This window comes from Palaemon carinicauda, chromosome 2 (assembly GCF_036898095.1).
Source record: "Palaemon carinicauda isolate YSFRI2023 chromosome 2, ASM3689809v2, whole genome shotgun sequence".
In the NCBI taxonomy this organism is placed as follows: domain Eukaryota; kingdom Metazoa; phylum Arthropoda; class Malacostraca; order Decapoda; family Palaemonidae; genus Palaemon; species Palaemon carinicauda.
In genome coordinates, this window is record NC_090726.1 from 41,546,995 (window position 1) to 41,566,314 (window position 19,320).

Genomic DNA, 19,320 nt, shown 5'->3' on the forward strand with positions numbered 1-19,320 from the left:
AGTAGAGCCGAAATGATAAGAGAACAAGAAAAGACATAGGGATGAAGAACCACCCTAGCATCAGATAGGTAACTATCAAGGAAATTATTGATGCATGCAGATCTGGTCTTTGGACTAGTGGACTTAAGACCAGGTTATAGTTTAAACTGTATTTAAACGCTTGATTTTAACCAACCAAAAGTATTCACAACACCTTGTCCATCTCTTGAATTTAGAGTAAATGAAGAAGAATGGTAGCGTAAAAAGCAATGTACCTGCTGTAGCATTTCAAAAGACAAGCCAAGAACAAGGTAAATAATAATTGCCCATTTCGTTTTTAAACACAGTATATCCATGACGATCTAGCGCATTAGGGCAAAACAGCCTTACCAGATTTTCTGAATGTATGTTAGGCTAATAGATACTGATTTTTATTGAAAAAAAAACTTAAAGCCTAGCAAATATCTATGCAAAAGCCTAAGCCAAATACTATGAGTCGTAGCGTAAGGAAATTGTACATAGCGACAAACTTACGTAGTGTATACTTGGCTATGAAATAACCGTTAATTCAGCAACTGATTAAACATACGACTGATGGAAGACTATAAAAAATTCAAGTCAAACAACCAACCATTACATGATTGCAAACAAACACTACAGTTTTTTTTGATAAATTTTCACATTATCAAAGCTGTGTAAGTGGCACACAATTATCACATTTAACATAGCCGAGTACAAGTATGTCAAAAACAATACGTCATATCTACAATAGATTATATTGTTAACAAATAATTAAAAAAAAACTGTTCTCTTTAACAACAACACCTGTTCAGAATGGCCCTGAATGCATGATAATCCCAGTTTAGAATTGCCTCTTAGTGTGTGGTGTCAACACGATGGTGCTATTTGTTTACATTAAAAAACTAAAAATAAACTTGAATTTTACTATAAATGGCAATTTTGGAAAAAAATTAAAGTAATTTTTTAATGCTGTACTTTTTAATCAGTATTACACTGTTTCAGGGGTAATTTTATCCCTTTTACCCCCAGGCTATTTGGAAATTTCCAACCCTTAACCCCCAGGGGGTTATTTTTTTCCCAGCACATTTTGCAGTATATTTTTTTTAAATTGCTCTAACAGTCTTAATTTTTGTCATAGAGAGGTCAGGTTGGTCTCATTCTCTTGGAAAATGCCTGAATTTTCTAAAAAAAAAAATTATCAAAAATATGGAAAAAAAAAAATTTTTATAGCATTTTTTTGCAAGGACGTACCGGTACGTCCATGGGGGTAAAGGGATGGCTTTTGTAAAACGTACCAGTGCATCCTTTGGGGGTAAAAGGGTTATCTTATATGGCTGAGCTGGTGAAAAGACTAACCTTTCACTTGTGTCATATCCTATTTAGTTTATATTGTACAGGGTATTTATATGTATCTAAAAAATTACACAATTTCTACTTTTACTTAATGTAAATAACAATGTTTTTATGTAAGTCTACCGCCAGTACTTACTATTTCAATCATATAACAGAACCTTATATTAAGTTACTTCAACACTTTTTCGTACCCAAAATTTCCACTGATATTTTATTAAGAAGAATTCTTATAATCTAAATGTAGGGTGATCTAAACAAAATGCTGCCATATCTGCAAAGGTTTAGTGTAAATCTGATACCAAAATAACAACACCAAACCACTAGAGTTTATAACATTAATTTATTCATATCTTAATATGACTAAAAAAATCAAATGATTTGCAATTTAATCATTAGCGTTAAGGCGCAATTGAAATAAATTCCACAAATTGATTGATTAGAATATGGCACAGCGCTTGGGTAGAAGCCAATTAGCACTTACATAAAAGAGGTTGTAAATATGGAAGAAGGGCGTGGAAACAGAGGTAAAATAAAGCACTGAAAAATGGTGCAGCTAGGTGCCTAAGGGACTTTATATAATGCATACAAGGAACTACAAGAGCTTGATTGAGCATTTAAGAATTAACAAACAAATAAGACTATTTTTTATGCTATAGACTTATTAGATAAAGTAGTTTAACTAGACAGTGAATATTTTCTCATCTCTCACAGGGCTATCTAATTTGAAAGGGAAGTAAGAGTACAAAGCGACTGAGAAAAAACCCAACAAGGTTATTGAATGAACATGTGTTGCTACCTAGAAATCCCAAACAGACAAATATAATACTCAATTTGGGAGCAGGGATTTCCAAAACGCCTGACATTTTCAAAAACACAAAATAACACAGAGCTACGAAAAACACGTCCGAACATTCACGGGTGCTAACAAGGAATGATGGGAGGAGGATAGATGGTGGTGGTGGTGGTGGTGGGGGCAGTAGCTGTAGTGAATGACACCTTGTAGTAACGGGGGTTTTTGAGGAGGGATAAATCTAATTGGAAAGGGACCTCTGGTAGTGGCATCACTCGCCCCAGTTTTAATACCGACACCCTTTAGGGTTAAGTGAGCTGGGTATATTCCTGGCAATCCATGCAACTTTTTTCTCTGGTATATTTAGCAGTATTTATACCTTTGAAATGGTGCTTTAAGGAGCATTTCACTGGGCGACACAGGTTCCTCGTCCAGAAATAGATTTTTCCTTCATCAAAATCCCTTTTTTATGCTATAGACTTATCCGATACAGTAGTTTAACTAGACTGAGTGAACATTTTCTCATCTGTCACAGGGCTATCTAATTTGAAGGGGAAGTAAGAGTCAAAATTTGCTTTAAGAATACTGATTATTACCTCTGCCACGGAGGTTGTGTTTTCACCTCTGTTTGTTTATTTAATTTTTTTTTTCCCTTTCCAACCTAACTCAAAAAGTTAAGGATGAACTCTATTTCATATGCCAGAAATGGGCTAACTTACAAATGATTACATTTTGGCGGTAGTCTGGATCCAGGATTTTTATTATACGAAAGACTTGACAATCTTCATTTACAGAGGTCTGAAATTTCTGATTACTCTTTTTTAACCCTTTTACCCCCAGGCTATTTGGAACTTTACAACCCTTAACCTCCAGGGGTTATTTTTTTTGTTCAAGCACATTTTGCAGTATATTTTTTTTAAATTGCTCTGACAGCCTTAACTTTAGTCATAGAGAGGTCAGGTTGGTCTCATTCTCTTGGAAAATGCCTGAAGTTTCTCAAAAAAAATTATCAAAAATATGCAAAAAATAATATAAATAGCCTTTTTTTGCAAGGACGTACCGGTACATCCATGGGGGTAAAGGGATGAGTTTTGTGAAACGTACTAGTACGTCCTTTAGGGGTAAAAGGGTTAATACGTTGGAAATAATATACTGGAAGTAATTTTATGCGTTCAAATACTATGTGGCTTTATTCGCTTTTTATTTGGGGTTAAAATTGCTTTAAGAGTATTGTTTATTAAGATCAGATCAACATATGTTTAATAGGACTTTATTTGCTTTATTAACCTTAACATATTTTCTTGTTTTAAAACACAGTACAGTGTCATAAGCAGAAGTGTACATAAATGAGAAAGACAGAAAGGGAATTAAACTAGTTGACCGAGCCAGCGGTAACTGAACATAGCAAAAATGCATAACAGATATCATTGAAAGGTGTTATGATAAGTCATTTTTTTTATTTTTATGTTGTCTATTATTACCAGTATAAAATTTATTTTTCATAGAAGTACTAGATTCACATATTTACACGCAATTAACTAACATTTACCATAAAATCGCAATTAATCATAAAATTACAAAATTAAGATCAAGTGGAAGAATAAAACACAAATCTTAAGATTGTAGCTTAGAAATTGAAAAAAAAATTAAGTTCAATAATAATAAAATTTGTTTCTATACTCGCCTGATGCTCATATTGACTCTCTCAAAGCTTGCTTATATAGCCGTTTACCCCGACAATTTTTTTTTTACCCCCAACCTATTTGGAACTTTCCAACCCTTAACCCTCAGGCATTTTCTTTTTCAAGCACATTTTGCAATATAATTTTTCTAAATTGCTCAAACAGCCTTAATTTTTGTCATAGAGAGGTCAGGTTGGTCTCATTCTCTTGGAAAATGCCTGAATTTTCTCAAAAAATCATCAAAAATATGAAAAAACAAATTTTTATAGCATTTTTTTGCAAGGACGTACCGGTACGTCCATGGTGGTAAAGGGATGGCTTTTGTGAAACGTACCAGTACGTCCTTTGGGGGTAAAAGGGTTAAGATTGTAGCTTAGAAATAGAAAAAAAAAATTAAGTTCAATAATAAAATTTGTTTCTATACTCGCCTGATGTTCATATTCTCTCTCTCAAAGCTTGCTTATATAGCCGATTACCCCGACAAAAAATATATATACTGTATACATTTTTTTTTTCAGTAGGCTTATGCCTCTAGTGTGCTATTAAGACAATCTAGCAACTAATATCAATAACCATGGTGTGGGTAGCATCTCTTCTATCAGGTCTATGGATTCTGACCTTGATCTCCCCTGTTTCTGGATATAAGCTACTACAGTACAGCACTGTCGTATTGTCTGAAAACACTGCCACGATTACAATTGGTTCCTGATTCCAAAGGACCTTGAGCATTGCTAGAAATTCAAGGCAATTGATATGAAGTTATTTCTTGCATAATCTATTTCCCCGACAGATGGATAAAATCTAAAGCTGATACTCCTCCTTCCTGTGAAAAATACTTGAACAGAGATAGGCCTGGGATCCTTCTTTCCAAGGAAACAATCTGGGATGACCACAGACGAACGTCCACCACCAACTCAGCCGTTGACGTTTGCTCTTCACCACTGGAATAAAGATTGTGTATGGATCGAATCTTCTGTCCCAATTCAGACCGAGATGGTATTGGAAAACTCTCGTCTCTAGGAGTCCTATCGGAAAATTTTTTTTAAAGGAGTCATGGTTATCAGAAGTGTTTGCCACATTCCAGCTGACATGGACTTCGTGTCCTCATTTGGTAGTCTCCACATATTCAAAATCTTTAGCCACAGACGGATGTAGAAACCATCCGTTTGTGAGAATCCAATTATCCCACTGTTTAACTGATCTGCTAAGATGTTCGATTTTCCAGGGATAAAAGTGCAGAGAAAGGAATATTTCCCTCAACTTTGTCAAAGTTAATAGTGCTTTTGCTATCCAATATAGGGATAGTGACCTGATTCCCCCTGTTTACAGAGTTAAGCTAATGCTGTTGTGTCGTCTTAATATACCTCCTCGCATCTCCCTATTACTATCAGCTTCTATGAAGTTAAGTGTGATATCAGCTAACTTCCATCAAATTGTGATTCACATATACATCTTTGATGCTTTAAAAAAAATATTTTAAATGATCTTTCCTGTTCTACAGGAATTATATGATATTTATTTACAGTAATAATAAAGCTATAAAGAGATTGATCATGATCACCTCCAGTACTTCATCAAATGGATGAGTTTAACAACCTGAAAGTTTTAGTATCTGAAATACTGTTTTTATTATTATTATTAATTGCTAAGCTACAACCCTAGTTGGAAGAGCAGAATGCTATAAGCCCAGGGCCTCAGAGAAAATACCCCAGTAAGGAAAGGAAACAATGAAAAATTAAATATTTCAAGAAAAGTAACATTGAAATAAATATCTCCTATATAAACAATAAAAACTTTAACAATACAAGAGGAAGAGAAATAAGTTTGAATAGTGTGGCCAAATGTACCCTCAAGCAAGAGAACTCTGACCCAAGACAGTGGAAGACCATGATACAGAGGCTATGGCACTACCCAAGACTATGCAACCGTTCCGTTACTTTGCCTCATGGAAATTATATGATATGCCATACTCTTCGTATATGAAAATAGTGGATCTTATGAAGGCTTACTTCAGCGTGCTGAGGGATATTCGGATACACTCTACCAGCTCGGTCTTCTGCCTCGAGACCTAGTAGTCTAATAGAGTGGACTAAATTTTAGAGGGTTTTTGCAGCAGATGGAATTCATGGGTCTGAGAGGGGATCTCAATTGTCATGCACTGTGTACCATCAGAACCCTCTTACTAAGTGGCCATCTAAAATCACTAGGCAAAACTAGAGGTAATAGGCTTTGCTTCTGCATTTGTCCACACATGCCTTCTGAGAATGCACAAATAAAGCTAAAGATGACAAGAGCTTATAAAGCTCATCACAATCAAAACTAGACTCCTAAACGCGTGGAGTGACGTCTCGGGATTTACCTTTTAGTTAAAAGTTAGTTTTCTTTTATGTTTGGAACTTTTAAATTGATTGAATGATTTAGAGTTCTCTAAATCCATCAATCAAATGGTCCCTAGGGGAACGGTAATCCTTTGGGATTCTTCACAACTGCTATATAAACCACAATATGGCCTATGGTACAAGACAAAGATAATGCAAAACATGAACACCAAGAAAATTTTCACTGAACAACCTACACAGTACATACTAACAGATCCGGGAAAGGATAATCCTTACAATCACCGATAACCAAAATAACACTTTTATTTAGAGATTTTAACAGCGTTAAGTCGAGTACAACACAGGGACAAAAAGACTGAAGATGGTTTGGGCTACCCATGCCATGGTTATTGCCATTATAGGTCGCTCATAAATGGCAGGGGCACGGAACAGGACAATGTCCTAAAGACTGGCCATATATATGTACTGTATATATATATACACGTGATCAGTATCCCAGCCCCTCTCCATCTAGCTAGATTGCCTCAATACTATACTAAAGGTCTAAGCCTATTGAAAAGAAAGAAAACCACAAACCTTTTAGTCTTTTTGGAGTAAACTTTGATACAGTCAAGCTTCAAGAGAGAAGCAATATGAACATCAGCGGAGACTCATAAATAATGTTTTTATTGGAAAATAAGAAAAATTAACTTATGATGGTTCTTCAACCTTGCGGTTTTTCCTTCGAGATTTAGATTAGTATATCCCAAACGATTCGAGAACGTCATAAAATTTTTAAATTCATCTTTAATTTAACAACCCTGTTTTTCTTTAACTGAGAAATCTAGACCAAATCTAGTAGTATTAATGTTAATACAATCCTATTTAATAAAAGTAAAGTCCTGTATGTTGCAAGAAACTGCTGTCATTATTAAACCTCTGCTTGGCGTGGCCACCAAAGCATTGTTGTCAAGTTTAGTTAGACTGTTGTACACCTATTGTAGAGCTAAGTGATATTAATTTCAAATATTTGCGATATTTCATTGAACATTACATTTTTTTTATTATAAATAAGGGTTTCCTATGGAGATACTGTATTGGGAAACAAGTTAATCTACCAGACAAAAAACTTAAAAGTTATTTAAAAAGTTAAAATTTGGTGTCTTGGTGATTAGCACATGCAATGAGTATGGCGTGAAAAGCCTAAGTGTTAGACATGCACAGAATTAAGTAACAGTTTATGGAATTTGCTCATAATCTCAAAATTTTCAGGGAAATTTATGAGAGAGAGAGAGAGAGAGAGAGAGAGAGAGAGAGAGAGAGAGAGAGAGAGAGAGAGATTTTGTGTGCATGTTAGTTAATTAGTTAGGTTTTAACACCCTGGAGGAGGCTATAATACAGAATATGCATTTGCACTTGAATGTGTTAAATGATGAAAATTGCCGCAACCCCTAAGCATTTCGTTACAGTATTGTTATACAATCCAAAGTCATGTAAAAGTTTTTTATCACATGTCCACTGCATTCCCAATATTTTTTTTTCATTAGACTTTTCTATACATCTTATATATGATATTTGCATTACCCTTCTTCTTCTTGATCTTACTTTTCTCAGTACAAATAACGTAGTCGTGCGAGTTCTTAGCGATAGAGGGAGATCAGGAGAGGAAAAGCCAGAATAATGTATACCAAAGTTAAAGTAATTGTTATGATGATAGAACTGATATATTAATTAAATACTGTACAGTACCATTAACATTAATATGAAGTGTGAGTAGGTAGAAGTGACCATTTTGGATAAAACCATAGCCAATGGTAGTGAACATCAGAGTTGAAGGATAAATTGGCATAAAGAAGGAACTTCTCATGAGATGAAAGTCAATTTTGTTAGGAATTTTTGGGGGAAGAAGAATCACACCTCATTTTCCGTCAAATATTTCATACAGTTGTTCCTTAAAATTAGTGCTTTTTACATTCACGGATTTGCATTCCCTAATCATTCCGGGTACATATGGGTTTTCCTGTGCCATTGTTGGGTCGATCAGTGTTTGGCATCGTACCAAAAATTTAATTCCAGCAACCTCAACCTCTTCCTCAATAATTTTCAAAGCTGTATAAGAATTAACACAGGACAGCACTCAGTTATATAACAGTAATGGAAGACAGGCCTTGACAGGAAAAGATACATAGGCTATTATTAAACATTGACTAAAAATATCAGTTATACGTATAACAGTATCTGTCTCCCCAAAAATGGCCACATGCATCCATGATACAGTCTTATGGTAGATCTTGCTGGGATCAAGACCCCAATATTCTTCTTGGCCCAGAACCCTCGCCTTATTCAACGTTTTTGTTGATCAATTCTACCTATCGTTCATGATTAGCGAGCACCAAATGATCACGTTGTTTCAAGAAACACGTACGGTTCCAGCAATAACTAAATTCCCTGTGGCAGTCAAAGGTCTTCTAACAAACAAATTTGTTGATAAAATGCTACAAATGTAAGTTACCAACAAAGAAATCAGTCCCGCACTCACTAGCGGACTCTGGAGGTCGAGCTGTGAGATCAAGAGAATTGATCACATCCCAAATATTTTCCAACGGTGAAGCAGTTGTCAAAATTGAAATGAATACAAAAGATATTGCAATACGTACACACACATGCTAAGTACTTTAAAATTTAAGCAAAAAGAAGCAGCTAACCATGAAATATAAATAAAACCAAACTTTAAATGTGCATTCTTTACTTGCAACTTAATCCAAATTACCTAAATAGAAAAAAAAATAGAAGTCATAGTTAAGTCGGGGCCCAACTAGGTTACAATTATCCAAGTCTTATGTCTCATACAGTAGTGTAAGCTGTACATGCAAGGGAGAGCACTGTGCCTTCAAGATATGAAATACACACACATAACACATACTTTAAATCATATATTCTGTCCCCCCCCCACCCCAGTTTCTATTAAAAACATTTAATACCATTGTTTTTGTAAGAGAAAATTTTTTAAAATGGACTTGCAAAAATTAATACTGAAAATATTGTAATTTATTTAAAACTTCTGATAAATTTTAGCATTATAAATAGACATATGATCAAGACTGTCAGTTTCATTTATCAATTTACTAATGGGTTGTTATCTAGTATATTTTTTTAATGTATATTTTTCAAAATTACTTTTATATTTTTCATTGACTTCAGATGAATTTCAACCATCAAAAATTAGGGAGAATTCCTCCGTTATAATCAGTATCTTTTTTATTTGTAAATGCAAAATTAAAATAATTGGATTGCTTATATATTCCAGCTTTAAAAAATCTATTGATAACAATTAACATATGTAATAAAAACATAGTGCTTTTTGTTTATAAATCTAATGGATTCTACATGTCATTTCATCCTTTACTTTCCGTTTTATTTCTTCTATACCTTTCATGCATTTGATCTCCTTTTTTTTTAATACAATTAAAGCTTATTGTACTAATTAATTATTGAATGTGTGGATCGTAGCCTTATGCTTTGACTCTCTTAACCCTTTTACACCCAGGCTATTTGGAAATTTCCAACCCTTAACCCCCAAGGGGTTATTTTTTTCCCAGCACATTTTTTTTAAATTGCTCTAACAGCCTTAATTTTTGTCATAGAGAGATCAGGTTGGTCTCATTCTCTTGGAAAATGCCTGAATTTTCTCAAAAAATTATCAAAAATATGAAAAAAAAAATTTAAAGCATCTTTTTGCAAGGACGTACCGGTACGTCCATGGGGGTAAAGGGATGGCTTTTGTGAAACGTACCAGTACGTCCTTTGGGGGTAAAAGGGATATATAAACTAAAATATTCTTTCCCGAATATCCACTGCTTAAATATTATGCCCAAGCATCTTTTATGTTGTCAAATAATGCAGTACTGTACTTGTATTAATTCTCTTCAAAGAATATTGAAAAAAATTTCTACCTTTTTCCCTATTACTCCAATTTATTTTTTGCCCAGTAATAACAAACCTTTATATAGAGTACTGTACTGGTAAAACAATGTTGATTACTGTATAGTATTATTTCCGTGTCTAGAGTTAGTGACTTTTTCGTATCCCTATCATATAACATTGATTTTTGTTGACTTTTATGAAGAAAAAACATCTACTGTACAGTATACACATTTAATAGTTATTATTTACAAAATTTTATGCAGGTATAATCAATTTACTTCCATACTTGATTCACTCGACTTTTTATTGTGCTGTTGTGAAAAAAAAAAATCCCTTCAACAATAAATAGAAAATAATATTTTTCTCTTAACCCTTTTACCCCCAGGCTATTTGGAACTTTCCAACCCTTAACCCCCAGGGGTTATTTTTTTTCAAGCACATTTTGCAGTATATATTTTTTAAATTTCTCCAACAGCTTTAATTTTTGTCATAGAGAGGTCAGGTTGGTCTCATTCTCTTGGAAAATGCCTGAAGTTTCTCAAAAAATTATCAAAAATATGCAAAAAAAATTGTAAATAGCAGTTTTTTTGCAAGAACATACCGCTACGTCCATGGGGGTAAAGGGATGTGCTTTATGAAACGTACCAGTACATCCTTTGGGGGTAAAAGGGTTAAAGTTACACAGAAATTTATATTATAGCTTGAGTAATAACTTCATAATTATCAGAAAAAATAAGACATTATCTGTACAACTGGCAGATTTCCCCAAAATCTAGTGACAAGGAGTTAATATTGTATTTTGCACAAATTATAGACAAGCAAAGAAGAGGTTAGAACTTAATGAATTATCTTGAATTCAATAACTATTTCATATATGAGCAATTAATTATGTTAGCAAGAGGACTGAATGGTACTATTAAAAAGGACAACTAGCGAGTATAATACTCTGTAATCTTCAACTTACCAATGACCAGAATTAAATATCAACAAACATTAGGAAACTAAAAACATTGTTACCTAAATTATGACATGATTTACTATGATATCAACTCTAAACTCAACTTACAATACTTTTCCCTAATGCATTGCAATCCAAAATGGTGGGACAAGGTGGTGAAAATATAGTCCAGAGGTATTCTACACTTAGAAAAAAAATGGTGATTCCTTATGATTTAGGTAATTTTCAATTGGTGATTCCTTATGATTTAGGTAATTTTCAATTAAATGAGAAAAAAAAAGAATCACACAATGTGAATAACTGATTGTGTGTGAGATTAAAAAGAAACATGCTCAAGTAATGAAATACTAAGAAAAAAAACATTAACTAAGTCTAGGATTCCAAAGTTTATTGTCAAAATGCTATACACACAATAATAAAGGATCGTTTACATGGAACCCATAAACCATGAGGGCACAACATGCATTATTCAGCTAATTTTTCAAAATTATGATTTGTGGAAGGTCACAGATGCAAGCTAATACAAATGCACAGTTTGTTGGATAAATAAACTACATACAGCTGCATAAAAAAGTAATGAAGTATGAGAGCACTCACCTGTTCCACGGCCGACTTTTGAAAATCGAAATTGACTGGCTTGAGTCCAGGTGATGTACTAGTGGGGGAATCAACAAACTTAGTCCACTGAGGCAAAGAAAAAAAAAGGAGGGGAAAATACTACTTTAGAAGAGGTCTCATTACATACTATCTAACCATACCCCTAATACAAATTAATATTTAAATGTTTTAATACCTAAAAATCATTCAAGTAATTGCATGATATGGGTACCCTGGCAGGGACATTTATATAAACATCATATTTTTCAACATTTTAAGGAGTTTCCCTTAAAGGGGATGGATCCAGAGAGGAAAAAGACAGTACAAGTCATTGACCCATTCATCCTTTAATAGCTGAGTCATGGATGAACCTATTTAGTACACCTTCCACAAAATTGGTTGCTTCATACACCTACAAATGAAGATTTCTCAGAAACACATTATATCTCCTACTTGCAGTGTGCCTCCTTCTTCCCCACCGTTATCCCTACATTAAGGGGTCAGTTGCCTGATGCCCCCTCTCCAATGCCTTCGATCAAAGGCATCCTCTTCCACCAAACCTCTTCTCTCCATATCATCCTTCACCTTATCTCGCCATCTAATTATCTGCCTCCCTCTTGATCCTCCCAAGCCCTCCTCACTTACACTGTGCATTATCCCTAAATTGCACGAACTCTTGCATTCCGGCTATTATGGCCTCCTTTTCTAATGCAGCCTTCATATAATTCATTCAACCATTTCAAGACTTTCATAACCCACTACTTACTAGTATTCTGTAAAATGCACCCCTTCACTTATTTATCACTCCATTCATAAAGATGTAGAACAGCCAAAGAGACAACATAATCAACTCAAACTCATATTTGCACCAACCCAGTCATTCTAATGTCTTCTATCATAAAAACTTACTGGCTTTAAACATCCTTCACTTTTTTTCTATGAATTTTATCAAATCTCTTACTCCGTCCATGGATGTCACATAGAGCTTTCATTTTTATCAATCTTCTCACATAATTGCTTTATAACAAACATTCGGTTCATGCACTCATTTCCATGCCTAAGAAACCTGTACTTCTATCAGTGCTGTCCCCTGTCTTACTCATTACGTCACATCTCAGCAAATTGGATCAGAGCAAGGTAGAAAATTCCCTAAGTCAGTATTTCTTTATGATTAATAGAATTATCTCTAACTGAAGAATTTCCTATAAACATAAAACTGCAATTATCTCAGGCTTCAGTCTCAAACAGTGATTCATAAGCTGTAATGCATGTGAGAACATGGTGACTTTTGAAAATAATTGATGGATAACCATAAATGCTGATATATCATGCGATCTCGCATATCATGCAACCCTTCAAATTTTGTCTACAATATATGATTTCACCATATATATTGTGTATCATGCGAGTTTGATTTTTCCATTATGCTAGGCTTGTCAAACAGCTAGTAATTTTCACCTCCCTTCCATAGCACCTATTGAAAACATGTACTTATGCAGCTATTTGTACAAAAAAAAAACTTTGAGAAGTCTTGCAAAAGTTAAATCCAGTAAATCGTAATTTACTCCAAACTTCTGATTAAAAAGCATTTCAAATAAAACACAAATACACTAATCGAAACTGCTACTTACATTTTACTACGATAGTTATCATTCACAAGTTTTAGCAGGTAACATAGAGAAAATAAAATGCAGTTCATAGTTCTGTAATAAAATGCATATTTTTCAATGTTAACTGTTCAACATTACAGTACAGTACTTTCATACTTTAGTACATTTTTGGGGGGTGAATTCCAACAGCAAACATTTAATGCGTATTCTACTTTTCATTTTTAATCCTGTTTTTATAAGCTGACCTCACTCTACTGCTGTTAAGGAAACAATGCATATCATTTATACTAAAATTTAGAAAACAGAAAATTGGTATTGCAAATATCATATATACTGTAACTTTAAAAAGTTAATGATAAATATTTTCACATAGACATATACTGTATAATAAACTACTAATTTCAAGGCCTAGTACTGTAGTTAGCAATGCTTGCTAATCTAGATTGGAAAATTTTCGTGAAAGATCGTGCTTGGTTGACAATAGAATTAGTGCTGCTTTGGTGTGTCCAGTAATCTCATCCTTAACTTATTTTTTCTTATTTCTCCCATACCTTTAATATACAACTACACTGTGTGTTATACCCTAACATAGCTTTATACGTGTTGGGAACTTATATTTATTATTATGGATATGTAAATCGTGGCCTAATGTTCTGTTCCTTGCTTAAATACTATTTGCTTAAAACTAATTTTCTCGAATAGACTCTGTTGGTAAGAGGGTGCTTCTAATATGCCTTAAAATTACCATTTCAGTTCACAAACACAAATGGTGATTTAACATTTAATGACCACATATTTAAAACACTGACGGTGACTAAAGTTTAATTGTAGCTTACTTCCTTACTGTGCTGAATGTAGATTTTGTTTACAAATGCAGATGGTGTACTTAACGTAGGTGTACTTAACGTAGATGTACATAAATTTTGCAAGTGTGTAATTAAATTTATTGCATGCTAGGTTTATTGAGTGTTTTATTTACAGTAAGCCATATTTATTTATTTTTTTGTTATTTCAGATATTAATTGTGCTTATTTCATATCTACAGTAATATTAGTTTCTTAAGCATGCATATTCACTTACCTAACCTCACTTCTCTCTCTCACTCTCTTTTTTTTTTCTTTTCAACACATTTAAAAAACAATCTTTAAAATATAGACCCCACCAACCCAAAAATGAATTTCATATTGTGCATCTAAATTCCATCTTTTATTTTGAGATCCAAGATCCTTTTCTTCCCTAACTTTTCTCTTAATATAATTCCCTAGAGAACAAAGTACTCTCCCCTCTATTCCAATTCCTGACAGTCTTTTTCTCTCATTATCTTTAATAACTTGCATCCAACAATCTTTTTCCCTTCACTAAATCTTTCCTTTCCATATCCACAACTTTGTCATACCCTTTCTTTTATACCTACAAACACTACCTGCTGTTCCCCCAACTCCATCACGGAATTGTAAAACTTGTCATCTACTCCCTCCACTTCCATTTCTCTATTATTAAGCCTGCAAGCTCATAATTCTTCTTTATTTTAGAATCTTCTTAATTCCTTCTATTCACTCATTGTCTAAAATACATACTGTATACATTACAGCCCCTTTTTACACTTTCCTCCTCAGCCTATCATATTCATTAATCATTCAGTGGGATGTTGAAACTATCTGCAAGGTAGTAATCATGGTCAAAATTGGAATATGGAAATTAACACACCCTAAAATAAAGAGATTGTTTGAAATAAGATTATTTGGCCGACTGTCAATATTGTACAGTATAAAGTTATGACAATCATCCGAATATAATTACCAGTGTCTGGTAGTCAGTGTTGTTTACATCGAGTTCTACGTTACTTTCCTATAAAAACATATTGCAATTCTGTAATTGCCGTCTTCATGATCGGATGATCTCGCTACCAAATATGTGCCAATTGAGATAACAGATTAGCTGCTGTCGACATCCTTCTTTTTACTCTTTAATTATTTCACACCTAGCATTAAGATTTGAATATCTGTTGTTTCGTTTAACTTTGGGGCCTCACTTTTAATTTTTTTCCATAAACTTATCTAAAATAGACATACCGGTATATTTCTTAAAATATATAAAAATCGACATGTATTTTTTTTGTGTTACATGATTAACACAAAAGCTTGAGGGTACACTCGGGCACACTATTCTATCTAATTTCTCTTCTTGTTTTGTTGAAGTTTTATAGTTTATATAGGAAATATTTATTTTAATGTAACTGTTCTCAAAATATTTAATATTTCCTTACTGTATTTCCTTTCCTCACTGGGCTATTTATCCTGTTGGGGCACCTGAGCTTATAGCATCCTGCTTTTCCAACTAGGGTTGTAGCTTAGCAAGTAATAATAATAATAATTACATATTTTACATCAGGTTCATTCTTTTTACTACATTTTGCGAGCATCCTTTTACATTCAATGGGTTTTTTTCTAATTCACCTGGTCTATATGCAGCCACAAATTTATGTATTTTTTCCTGTGGTTGCAAACTGTACTTGGTAATAATTATGAACGATGGAATGATTTCTTCTCTTTCATCTTCCATTTTATTTAATTTTATCTTCAATTGATTCATGCTTTTGTTTGCCTTTTTTTGTCTTTATTTTCTCTTCAGTTTCACAGATGGGTCTCTTCCATTTTAAATTTTCTTATAATTTTTGGAAAGTTTCCTTTTTGAATATTTTTTCCTGCATTGCATTTCCAAAAGGTGCTGTTGGGTATTTTCTACATCCTAAATATCCATTTATTATGTTTGGTTAATTCTGTTTTTAAATGTGGTTTGAACAAACTTTTTTCCTAAAATTCAATTATTATGTTTGGTTAATTTTGTTTTTCAACATGTTCTCGTAAAAACTATATATTCCCAGGCCAAGAATCTTTCTTATTTTCAACTCTAGTTTAGTTTTTTGTGTACATTCCTAAACTGTATTAGCCCTTCACAGTTAAAGTTTGGTGCTATACATTTATAATAAGCATTCTTTAAATCTGACATGATTGTAAACTCCACAAAAACATCCACCACCTTGGGTTGGTGCATTTCTAGCATGTCTACAGTGCTCCCCCCTCAGGTGCACTGTGCACTAATGATACTGGAGTATTCTCTTTGAGAATCTTGGAATGGATGCACCTGCAATTTCCACCTCTAACTTTGAAGAGAAAATTGCCCAACTATTAAGGAGACCAGATATCTCTAGAATCTTGCTAACAAATTGGCAACATAATGTCCAATTGTGTTCTTCTTCAGAGGTGTAGTCACTCACTACATACCTTGCCATTATCAAAAGCAAAATCTTGGTGACAGGCATCTTATCTTAGTTTCACAAGTCTGGGTTTTACGCACTTGCCATGAAGCCCGGAGCTGTGGATGAGGGGAATGCCATTTGGCGGAACGTGCAACGAAGGGAAAAAATCTAGTTGTATTAAGAAGTAAAAGATGAGAAGTTAGGCAGCAAGATGGAAGAAAGAAAACTGGAACTGAGATAAAGACGACTATAAAGAAATGGCTAATAAGTCTAGGCCTTTCTGTATGGGGCTGCATTGTGTGGTGTTGCCCAGTACTGTATATCCATGACTTCATTAATCACTTAACCTTGTTTCCCTTGAAGAGGTAAACGATACGTTTCCTACTCATAGATTTTGTGCATTCTTGAAGCTGCAATATAATACCAAAAGATTACTACAGCTCACTACCCGATAAGCACATTCCAGGACAATGTCACTGTTATTTTGTTTTGGTTTATCATAGGTTAAATGACGATAACCCCTTTTACAGGGTCGACAGAAGCACTCTGATAAACAGCCTGGTACAAAAACCTGACCTTAGAAGTGATAGTCTCATCATGATATGGCTTCACAATTCAGTCACTCAAAAAACTGATAATAAATTAAAGCTTTTAGCAGGTGCAACAAGAGGCTTCTACAAGTCAGTTGTTTAGTGACTACCTTGCTTGCTTTAAAACAGCTATTCATAACTGCAATTATCCAATCAGAAAACCAGCTGTTATAGCATAAATAAAAACATGAGAGTTCTTGTATAACACTACTAATACAAAACAGAATTGCTAGTAAACATAAAATACTTACAGCCGTGGCGGCTTCTTTACTTCTCGAGGGCGAGAGGGGGTCAGGAGTAGTTCTTGTCACAGTTTCCGTGTCCGGTACAGACGTGCTTGCAACATCCGAGGAGTTCCCTGATGCAATACAGTTCCCCCCTTCTCCTCCGCTACTTTCACTTCTCTGTAAACATCAGTTATACATATTAATCAAAATATGGAACATTTAAGGCACATAAATTTTTTTCATAAATCAGACTTCCTTTATTACCACATGGAGGCTCTAATTTATGAGTGCAATATTGTTATAATAGAAAATAAAAGGCAGGGTAGGAAATAAATGTTAAATAAAGGACTATAATTGTATACACCTATATCAAATTCTTTAAATTTATACAGTATTCTGTCAATTTTCTTACAATATGTCCACGTTTTACTGAATCCCCTCTACTTCTCAACATATAGGCCTACAAGCTGCAATCTATACATGAAAAATTTAAAAATATGTTATTTTGATAAAATAAATTTTTGAATATACTTACCCGGTGATTATAATAGCTGCAGCTCTGCTGCTCGACAGAAAACTCTACGGAAAAAATCCGCCAGCGATCGCTATGCAGGTAGGGGGTGTACTTCAACAGCGCCATCTGTCGTCCAAGTACCCAGTACTCATTGTAAACAAAGAACTCAATTTTCTCCTCGGTCCACTGCGTCTCTATTGGGGAGGAAGGGAGGGTCCTTTAATTTATAATCACCGGGTAAGTATATTCAAAAATTTATTTTATTATCAAAATAACATTTTTCAATATTTAACTTAGCAGGTGATTATAATAGCTGATTCACACACAGGGGGGTGGGGAGAGACCAGCAATAAATGTTTACATTATTATGAGCTAAGGATTTTTTATTTCATTTTAGAAGTTATCAAAATAACAAAAATAAAATAAATAGGTACCTGGTAAGGAAGTCGACTTGAACAATTACTCTGCCTTTTTAAGTACGTCTTCCTTACGGAGCCTCGCGATCCTCTTAGGATGCTGAGCGACCCCTAGGATCTGAAGTATGAAGGGTTGCAACCCATACCACAGGACCTCATCAAAACCTCTAATCTAGGCGCTTCTCAAGAAAAGAATTTGACCACCCGCCAAATCAACCAGGATGCGAAAGGCTTCTTAGCCTTCCGGACAACCCAAAAACAACAATAAAAACATTTCAAGAGAAAGATTAAAAAGGTTATGGAATTAGGGGAATGTAGTGGTTGAGCCCTCACCCACTACTGCACTCGCTGCTACGAATGGTCCCAGAGTGTAGCAGTTCTCGTAAAGAGACTGGACATCCTTAAGATAAAAAGACGCGAACACTGACTTGCTTCTCCAATAGGTTGCGTCCATTATACTTCGCAGAGATCTATTTTGTTTAAAGGCCACTGAAGTTGCGACAGCTCTAACTTCATGTGTCCTTACCTTCAGCAAAGCTTGGTCTTCTTCACTCAGATGTGAATGAGCTTCTCGTATTAACAGTCTGATAAAATAGGATAAAGCATTCTTTGACATAGGCAAAGATGGTTTCTTAACTGAACACCATAAAGCTTCTGACTGTCCTCGTAAAGGTTTAGTTCGTCTTAAATAGAACTTAAGAGCTCTCACAGGGCATAAGACTCTTTCTAGTTCATTTCCAACCATATTTGATAGGCTTGGAATATCGAACGATTTCGGCCAAGGACGAGAAGGTAGCTCGTTTTTGGCTAGAAAACCAAGTTGTAGAAACATGTAGCCGTTTCAGATGAAAATCCGATGTTCCTGCTGAAGGCGTGAATCTCACTGACTCTTTTAGCTGTGGCTAAGCAAACCAGGAAAAGAGTCTTTAAAGTGAGATCTTTAAAGGAGGCTGATTGTAGCGGCTCGAACCTTTCTGACATGAGGAATCTTAGTACCACGTCTAAATTCCAACCAGGTGTAGCCAAACGACGCTCCTTCGTGGTCTCAAAAGACTTAAGGAGGTCCTGTAGATCTTTGTTGT

At 34.4% G+C, this 19,320-nt stretch overlaps 1 protein-coding gene across 2 annotated transcripts in view; it reads right to left on the reverse strand.

The window, feature by feature from the left end:
• Positions 1–19,320, reverse strand: part of Reps (RALBP1 associated Eps domain containing) — a 63,578-nt gene that overhangs the window by 25,921 nt on the left and 18,337 nt on the right. Inside the window, exons 7-8 of one of the 2 annotated variants that reach the window (XM_068354710.1) lie at positions 17,333–17,485; positions 11,623–11,709 (exon numbers count right to left, since the gene is read on the reverse strand). In XM_068354710.1, coding sequence (XP_068210811.1) covers positions 11,623–11,709; positions 17,333–17,485 — 240 coding nt within the window. The remainder of the gene's footprint in view (positions 1–11,622; positions 11,710–17,332; positions 17,486–19,320) is intronic. The other variant, XM_068354711.1, reaches the window with a different exon arrangement.